This window comes from Drosophila willistoni (assembly GCF_018902025.1).
Source record: "Drosophila willistoni isolate 14030-0811.24 chromosome 2L unlocalized genomic scaffold, UCI_dwil_1.1 Seg72.1, whole genome shotgun sequence".
NCBI classification, from domain to species: domain Eukaryota; kingdom Metazoa; phylum Arthropoda; class Insecta; order Diptera; family Drosophilidae; genus Drosophila; species Drosophila willistoni.
Window position 1 is genome coordinate 2,179,246 of NW_025814049.1, and position 8,943 is coordinate 2,188,188.

At 35.5% G+C, this 8,943-nt stretch overlaps 2 protein-coding genes across 2 annotated transcripts; one reads left to right on the forward strand and one right to left on the reverse strand.

Moving 5' to 3' along the window:
• Window positions 1-1,322: 1,322 nt before the first annotated feature.
• LOC6646277 lies at window positions 1,323-4,187 on the reverse strand. Its single transcript, XM_002068783.4, has 4 exons — window positions 3,699-4,187; window positions 1,804-2,422; window positions 1,544-1,737; window positions 1,323-1,482 (listed from the first exon to the last, which is right to left on the reverse strand). Exons 1-4 carry the CDS (start codon window positions 3,967-3,969, stop codon window positions 1,376-1,378), a joined length of 1,191 nt encoding a protein of 396 aa, XP_002068819.2. The 5' UTR covers window positions 3,970-4,187; the 3' UTR covers window positions 1,323-1,375.
• A 1,788-nt stretch (window positions 4,188-5,975) lies between these two features.
• On the forward strand, window positions 5,976-7,609 carry LOC6646223. The gene is made up of 3 exons (XM_002068782.4): window positions 5,976-6,698; window positions 6,761-6,957; window positions 7,391-7,609. Exons 1-3 carry the CDS (start codon window positions 5,998-6,000, stop codon window positions 7,483-7,485), a joined length of 993 nt encoding a protein of 330 aa, XP_002068818.1. The 5' UTR covers window positions 5,976-5,997; the 3' UTR covers window positions 7,486-7,609.
• Window positions 7,610-8,943: the final 1,334 nt, after the last annotated feature.

Genomic DNA, 8,943 nt, shown 5'->3' on the forward strand with positions numbered 1-8,943 from the left:
TTATGCTACTTTTTAGAATATTTCAATATTAATAATAAGCCAATTCAAATCATAAATATTATTATTATTATTATTATTATTAAAGTATAGGATATAGTTATAAACTATCAACCTAACTATATTTTACAAGCACTGGCAACTAAGGCCTTCGGCTTAGACGAAAACTACATCCATACACTAGCCTGGGATTCGAACCCGGATCCTCGTTGTTCAGTTGACTAAATGACTGGGCCACTTAGACAACTCATCTACCGAGGACTGCGTCAAATCATAAATAATAACGAGCAATTACCAGGGAAATACTTTTTATCTGTATTTCTTTGCATTTATTTCATCCCGGAGATTAAGTTAAAATGAACATAATATGTTCAAAAAGACAACTTCTATAGAATATTTAGCCCAACTTTTAAGCCAACACAATATTAAGCCTAATCAAATATTCAGTCAAGAATTGATTTACAGATAAACAAATAAAATAAAAGAGACCTAACTTTTAACATTAAGAGCCAATGTCTATTCTCCTCTTATTTCACTCCAAAACAAAACCCATTCACACTTAGCCCTTTATGCCACGCCCATTTGAATCATGTGCCATTTTTCTTAACATTCACTTTAAATTTACTTAAATTTCGCTCGCTATGCCCAGTGCACATTGGCTGTGACTGTTAATTTATTTGCTTTTAGTTTTGGTGGTAACAAGCAACAAAAAGGCGCTAACATCTTCATCGAGCCATTAATAAAGGAAAGAGTGGGAGAGTAAGAGACATCGTTTAACCAATGGAAAATCAACGTTGACTAATTGATTCATTTTACTATTAGAACTTCTCCTACCTCCCCTCTTCACGTATTAGCATCTTTCGCAGTGGACACGCTACACAGTTTAGTAGAAAAGAATTTCAAATTCCAAGTAAGATATCAATTAGCAGGTTCTAAAATCTAACACCTTGTCAAAGTGAAAGGCGATTCGGAAGAGTGCGGAACGATGGTAGAAAAGTAGATAAGGGGGTGAGCCGTCTGTGATGAGTAAAAGAAAACAAAGGGAAGAAGGTGTGAGGGGACTTTACCAATTGCCGTTCAATGCCGGTAATGGTGCGTTTTATGTTTTATTTTGTTGCTGTGCTAATGTGTTGTTTGACTTTAATCCCACTAATTACGCAACTAAAAGGATAATCATGTCGCTGACCGCACACACAAACACACACACTTGGACGCAACCTAATGAGTTCTACGAACTTTCATCCCACTTCTCTCTCCCTTTATATCTCTCTCTAAGCAAAGTCTCTTAAAGATATGACTTTAATTTTATTAAATTCTATGGCAAATTATTAACTTAAAATCTAACATACAAAAATTGAATTGAATTTTATTTCTTAGTCTAAAGAATTGTTGACCTTAAAAGATAAGTCATGGTAAAACCTGTCTCCAGAGTGCGATCATAGGTAACATCATCGCTATTAAAATGTATCATATAAGGTGGACGAGCTAAAAGTGTAAAAACAATTAACTTTAAGTTTCATAAATGATAAAAGGTTTGAATTTTTACCATATACAACCAGATCATTATTGAGTCCACAATAGTAAGTGGGCTGATATGAAGTATCTTTGGCCAATAGACCTTGCGGTATCAATAGATAATCCTCCTGCCTTCCAGTAGTCAAAACTGTGGCATGACACGACTCATCATAGCCCTCGGCATCGCCCGTTTGTACAGACATGGAGAACTTTTTGAAGGTATATCTAAAGAGGGAAACGTTTATATGAAACATCTGACTCTATTTCAATCCACTTCTGAAGACTACTTACTCAATAACACTAGTTGTGGGCACTGATTTAATGCATATGGTATAGCTAAGACTGGGCATATAATTATAATCCAATGAGGCTTGATAATTGAAGCTACGTATAGTACCCGTTGATTCGGTATAATATTGCTGACATCCAGCCGGTGCCAGCAAATCATAATCGGCATGATGCGAAGCGAAAATGTTACGCAAGTCCTGCAAAGTATTTGTACTTACGCCACTCACAGAGCTCTTACGTTTACTGCTGGCCATTGGTGCTTCCAATTGGGTGACAATCAAACGCCAACTTGGCGCTGTCTGACGTGTGCCCACCGAAAAGATTAACGTAATCTGATCCATGCCAGCGGCCACATTAAAGGGCAAATAGAAATGCTGTCCAGTATTAAGGCCACAGAACTTAAAGCCACCAGCATCGAAATAATCCAGGCACTCCAGCATGGAACTATCTGCCGTACTGACAGTGGGTTGACTCAATTCAAATTGCTCAAAATCAATACGCAACTGTTGGACATTTGAGCTATATGGCTCAATGGTATAAGTGCATGTGTCCACATTCAAGACAGCCGGATTTCGTATCAAAGTGCGTTTCTGTCGTGACACAGCGCCGCATTGCAAGTTCGCTAAGAGAGAGAGAGAGAGAGCGACCCTCATTAATCGAATAGTTTCCATTTAATCTCATCAAAGATATTCCAATCAAAGCAGATATTCTATATCAAAGTTTATTGAATAATTCGCACAGTGTTTGTTGAGTCTTAATCTCCTTATATCGATATTTCGCGGGCAACTCTCTTAACTTGTTGCTTCTTAGATGTGGATTTAAAATGAATGCCATTCAATATTACTATTTTCTCATTAAACTAGAATTGGACCTCTTTTAAATGTGACCAGTTTTAATTAAACTCTGCTGCTTGCCATTTTTTCGCAACATTGAAATTACCACCTCAAATCTGAAGTCTTTAGCAAAATAATCTGTTTATAGAACTTAATGGTGCCTCTTAAAATAACTATACAGACAAGTTGTTTACTTTGTGTGCTCCCTACCGATAGAAACATTCTACAGAAGTAAGATTTATTAACATCAAGTTGCCTAACATTGAGTTTTATTCATTATTTCTTATCTTGTTGGCATATTTGTATCCCAAATCTATGTGAAGATTTTAGTCAATGTTTTAGGAGCTCGTTTTGGCGAGGAAGTCAACAATTGAATTACTCTTCATGGATTTGTCACTGTAACCAATTTATGTGGTTTGTATATTTACAAAGGCTTCTTAATGATTTTTGCAACATTTAAAACTTTCAAAGTTTTTATCTCATAAAAATAATATATACAACATATCAAAAACATGGTAAATTTAAGCTTCATAGACTTATCTATTAATTAACTTAAAAGGAAATATTAAAAAAGTTTTTCGCTTCAATTTGGGTTACTGTTATGATTTTTAAGATTTCTTTCGTAGTTGGCAGCTGTTTTATGTTTTCTTTTTCAGTTTGGCTAAAGTAGAGGACTTTAAAAAAGGCTTCTGTAGGCAAACACTCGTCGTCTTTATAGCAATCAAAATCAAACCCTTCTAACCTTTTCTACGCAATAAAATATGGTACTCATATTTGTATTTTTAATCTAAAGAGGTTTAAACTATAATGAACTCTAAAATTAAATCTAACAACACTTTTTGTTTAATTTCACTCAATAATTTATTTTATCAACAGAAACCACTGTGCGATTCTTTTATATTTATTTTTTTTTTTAATCGTTTTCATAACCGAAAATTTATCACTTTTAATCCTTTCAGTTAAGCACTATAAAATTGTTTTAAATGAATTTGCTTTCGTTGGCTTGGTATCTGGATTGCATAACGACTTTCACATTCTGTCGTTCTTGTTGTTGTTGTTACTCACTTTCACAGCAAACACCATAACTGCCACAGTAGCCATTGACAGTGCCGCCTTGACGCATGCACTTGAAACGTGTGAGGCAAGTGCCTGTTTCGCCACTATTTGTGATGCAACTATCAATCAGAGTTGACCGACGACGAGCCTGACGTGCAGAAGCAGTTATAGTTCCATTTCGAAGAGTAAATTCCGTCGATTCATTCGCCTCAGCCACCAATTGTGTATGGGCAAAGGCCAGGCAAAAGCTTGAAAATATTAATATGACGATAGACTGCATTATTCTTGAACTGAACGCCCACACTTTCACATTAACTATGAGAAATTTCTGACTTAAGACTGCGACTTTTATACTGCGCTCTCGTCTCTCAATCAGCAGCAGGGAGAGCAGCGAGTCAACGTCGTTGATGTGATTTTCATGTTAGTAGTTAATGCGTGTAAATATTTGGTAAGCAGAAAGAATGAAGACAGAACCAAACCCAAAACCAGAAAACCATTACCAACTAAAATCTCAACATAATCATATGAATATTCAAAGTCAATTCTATTCTAACGAGTGCCGCGGCGGCAAGTTGTGTGTGTTTGTCCAAAAGTCCATTGAACCACAACGATGATTGCTCTAAAGAGATGAATTTGTCAATTGCTCTACCCCGAAACTGGGTTATATTTACCCACACTCTAAATAGTTTAACTTTTGAGAATATTGATGATGACAAATAACCCAAAAAAAGAGAAGAAAAAAAAAGTGAAAAGGGGTGAGGCTGAGAGATACATTCTTTTACCCTATAAAATTGCACAATTTTAAGTGGGTAAAACAAAACACCAACTTTGATAAGTGCAAGCCAAAAAAACAAAAAAAAAAAAAGACAATTAAGTTTGATATCAAATTAATTATTGAAGGTTTGTCGAGTTTTCTTTGTTGTTGCTGTTGTTGTTATTCTACTTCTTCTTGATTGATTGCGAAAATGCAATCATTAGGGTAAACTTTATTTGCTTAGGCCATAGGCGGAGTTGAGGAGAGGGGCAATTTCTCAAAACTAAACTTAGTGACACGCCCTTAAGCAAACAAACGTATTTACTCAAGGGCAAGTTTGTGATTTTTTGTTTACATATTTTGTGAATATTTCATGAACTTTTAAACAAAGTTGATCAATTCGGTGTATACGAATTTTAACAATTAATAATAGAATAACTCAAAGTTACATATTTTCTATACGGATCATTAATTGGGGTCTGACCACATCTGCAAGATATTTATTTTTTTAGAAGAGAAAATATTAGCAATTCGTTTACTTCAATTGAAATAAATACTTTAGTAGTAGTTATAAAAATTTAAAGAAGTTTGGTATGATATAAAAATTAGATTCACTACATCAGAAAACCAACAAAAACAAAATTAAGACTAATAAAAAGTAGTCTTTCAATGGGTTCAAAACGTGATAACAGAACTTCAAATTAAGTAACTTACTAAGACTTACTTACCAGAGAGACAGAGAGAGAGAGAGAGAGAGAGAGAGAGAGAGAGAGAAAGAAAAAGATTGACACAGAGATTGAGAAGTCAAAGGTAAAGATAAGGTAATGATCTTTTAAGCCATTTAACTACTAATTGTTATTGCAGTTAAATAAACAAAAATACAATCCTGAAAAAAGTGTAACGCATCTAAAAATGGTTAAAAAAATATGGTGAACAACGATTAGTGTCCCCTAAAGTATGCAATAGTCTGCTCAACGTGCGCTATGAAAAATGTGGCAATCGCTACCATTTCAGTATATCGATCAGATTCATTACTTTTCAAGTACATCTCGTAAAGTTTTTTCAGGTAATACGTACCAACTGCAAAGTGAAATACCCAAAGACTTAATTAAAATACATATATGTATGTATATATAAATCTAGGGAATTTTAGAATGTTATTTGCGCATGCTTTCATAGAAAATCTTTCTGTATCATATATTGATAATAAAGAGATATACTATAAAGTTTTCAACTATTTTGTATGATAATAAAATAATTTATCTTTCTGTATATTTCTATTTATGGTTATTTATCTTTGAAGAAGGTAAAACAAAAGGCGCTTCTGTTTTTTTTTTTGTTAGATATCTATTATTTATAGACTTACACGACGACTTTCTGTTGCCTAAGTGAAAAGTGATAAGAAAGCTTTGAAGACTAAAACGACCCCCCGCACATCTGAATGTGGCCGATCGACCCTTATCGATCATGTTAGAACAATGCTAATTATTTGCTGACGATAGTTCGTTGCAGTTATAAAGGTCGCTGTTTGGAATGGATTGGCTCAGTTGAATAATGAACGGCTACATTGCAAGTGTTTTGTTGGTGCTTCTTGGCCTAGGAGTGGGCAGTTTGCAGGCTGCCTCCGTGGCCAAACCCGTGTGTGGAGGAACAACATCCTACAAGAACATCAATCTGGTGGTGCCCTCGAGTCCACCGCGTGAATGTGAATATCATATCGGAGCCTATAGCAAATATGTCTGCCAATTGCGCATCGATTTTGCCATGACTCTGGCCCAACCGACACTCGAAAAGGACGAAACGACTGGTCTGAGCTATGCTGAATGCACCTCGGATTACTTTGAGGTCAATGGATTGCGTCTCTGCGGCGTGGAAACCTGGCAACACATCTATGTGCCCTTCAATGCCACCGATGGTGTCTCGACAGTTGATCTCCTTTTGGTTTTGGCTAATCGCGCTGGAGCCACGGGTTTGCCAACTCCCTCCTGGGACATGACTGTCACCCAATTGGAGTGTCCAGCAGGTGCTTCAGTGCGTTCTCTTGATATGGAGGATCAGGCAGAGATCACAATAGAATCGAGAGCTAGCACTATCAAGGATGGCTTCTTTGTGGCTCCTCCCGGCTGTCTGCAGTACTTCCCCCAAGCCAAGGGTGTGGTCAAGTCCTTTAACTACAATGATGGAGCTGGTATCTATCCCTCTCGCATGAACTATGCCATCTGTTTCCGTCGCGTAGAGACTACCTCGCTATTGACGTGAGTCGATTCAAGGGCTAATCTGTAGAGAAAAACCTAAGAACTTTTTCGTTTTTTTATAGCATTCGCTCGTATTTCTTTAATGTGGGTGCCGAGACATCTGCTAGCAATTTCCTTACCGACGAATCCTGCTATAGAAGCGGCAGCTCAAATGATCTGGATGCTGATTTCCTTATGGTGCCACAGGCCACTCTCGTAGATAGCAATACACATGCCACTTACTTCTGTGGCGCCACCGATAAGGATGTGGTCATCAAGAGTAAGTAAAAGTGACAAAAGCTTAGTCCACAGAAAAAATATACACTCGAAGAAAATTTGTGCTTGGAAGCTCTAATAATTTGAATCTCTTAACAAAAGCTCAAATCACATAATATTTTCCCTTAATAATAAGTTGAAAATATATTTCTAATTTAATTCCAAAGATTTTTTAAACTTTTTAGCCAACAATGATTGCATGATTGGTTGTAAAATCATGCTAAATTGCTTGGTGATTTCTTTAAATGTTGGACAATTAAGAATTTTATTAAGATCTTGTTTTAGTTAATTCCATTTCGAAAACGATATTACTATATATTTGGATAGTTAAAACTTTAATCAAACTCTTCAAAACCTAATCTTAACTGTTTTTTGAGTGTTAAAGCTTTTAATTGAGATACCATTACTGAAAAGCTTTCTATATCTATTTTATCCAGGCAACAACCCGGGTCCTTTGTTGGTGCTTTTCAACAGTGATGACATCTATAAGGAATCCGAAGCTGGCTTTGCCTTCACCTATACCGTGGCCTAAGTTATTAACAAAAGGGGAAATTTTGTTTTATGGTCAAAGCTTTTGGACTTTGCAAAATACTTTTCTTTGATTTCGCAGATATAATATTATATTTTGATAAAAAAAACAACAAACTGCTGCCCAACCTTTTTCTATTTGTTATTGTTATCAATTACACAGACCTACAGGTTTCTTAAGAATGTTTGCCTAAAGCAAAAAACTACAAATCAAGTCAAGTAGTTAGTTTGTTGTTGATCGTTTGGAATCTTTGTAGACTTGTCTAATGACAAAACTTATCAGAACAGACATGAGTTGATGATTTGATAACTTATCATTGATAATTGCGAGTCAAGTGATAGTGAAGAAACCATTATTTATCTTGTCAATCTATTCTTGTTCAAACATTCAGACGAACAGTCTCTCATTCATCATCATACAATCTAGGCGCCCCATTCCGCCAATTGGGGAAAGCTTTTCTTCTTCAACCTGGGACACAATCCTCCAAGAAACCACGTCTTAGTTAATCAACAGCAACAAGTGTCAATTATTGTTTTTTAGACGCCAGCAATTTGCGTAATTCACAAGGCGACCCTTTTTTGTTGGACTTTTTTCAATCTACAACAATATTATTCGGCAATAATTAGAAAAGATTATGTATTTTTGTGATTTATGAACGGCGCTTCGAGCTATAAATAATTGTACAAGCTGAACGACAATTCAAATTCCTTATCAGTTTACTTAGCAACATGTTGCCGAAATCACTGGTAACCCAATGGAAAATATGACTCGAATAGAAAGAGCTTTGAACAAAAAGCTCCAGGCTGGAAAAACATTCGAACTTCACATCTTTGCACAGTGGGCAACAAGCTTGTGATAAAAAGCCAAATTTTGTTGATAAAATTTCCTTGTTTATGATGTTTGTTTAGTAATCCATCTGCTACTTGAGACTTTGAAAGTGAACGTTTGAGCAGAAAACAAATATTAGAGAGAACTGATTTTAAGGATTTTGTTTTAGTTTAAAGATTTAGGATGTTTTTATCAGATAATGAATTTGTATGTGTCGAATGCCTAATTCAATCACCATTACAACGTCAAGAATGTCTATACATTCCATATGAATCAACAGATTAACTGAAGTGCTTATAATATTACAGATTTTCCTTAAAGCAGAACCTTGGTACAATTGTGTGAGCAACAAATTGACTTGCTCTGTCTTTAAACAAAATAAACGGCAAATTCTTATTGCTTAAGAACTTATATATCTGTGTAGGTTTATTTAAACGTTATAAGAAGGCGTGGCTACGACAAATTTCTATTTTTTCTAAGTAGTTTACTTTTTTGCGCACTTATTGCAAATCAAACCAATGTACTGTGATAAGAGATTTACCAAAATGTTGCTAACAACATTCCTGACTGGCAACATTGTGGCTGGGCAACTAAAAAATGTTGACTTCTTCTGGTTTCTGTGTGTGGCAAGAC

What these genes read in the sequence shown, in the direction of transcription:
- LOC6646277 (XM_002068783.4), bottom strand. Translation starts at nt 3,969, where the DNA reads ATGCAGTCTATCGTCATATTAATATTTTCAAGCTTTTGCCTGGCCTTT. An exon ending in TTATGGTGTTTGCTGTGAAA is followed by an intron (nt 2,423 to 3,698) that starts GTGAGTAACAAC and finishes TCTCTCTCTTAG; the next exon opens with CGAACTTGCAATGCGGCGCT. An exon ending in CCCACAACTAGTGTTATTGA is followed by an intron (nt 1,738 to 1,803) that starts GTAAGTAGTCTT and finishes TTCCCTCTTTAG; the next exon opens with ATATACCTTCAAAAAGTTCT.
- LOC6646223 (XM_002068782.4), top strand. Translation starts at nt 5,998, where the DNA reads ATGAACGGCTACATTGCAAGTGTTTTGTTGGTGCTTCTTGGCCTAGGA. An exon ending in GAGACTACCTCGCTATTGAC is followed by an intron (nt 6,699 to 6,760) that starts GTGAGTCGATTC and finishes GTTTTTTTATAG; the next exon opens with CATTCGCTCGTATTTCTTTA. An exon ending in TAAGGATGTGGTCATCAAGA is followed by an intron (nt 6,958 to 7,390) that starts GTAAGTAAAAGT and finishes TATTTTATCCAG; the next exon opens with GCAACAACCCGGGTCCTTTG.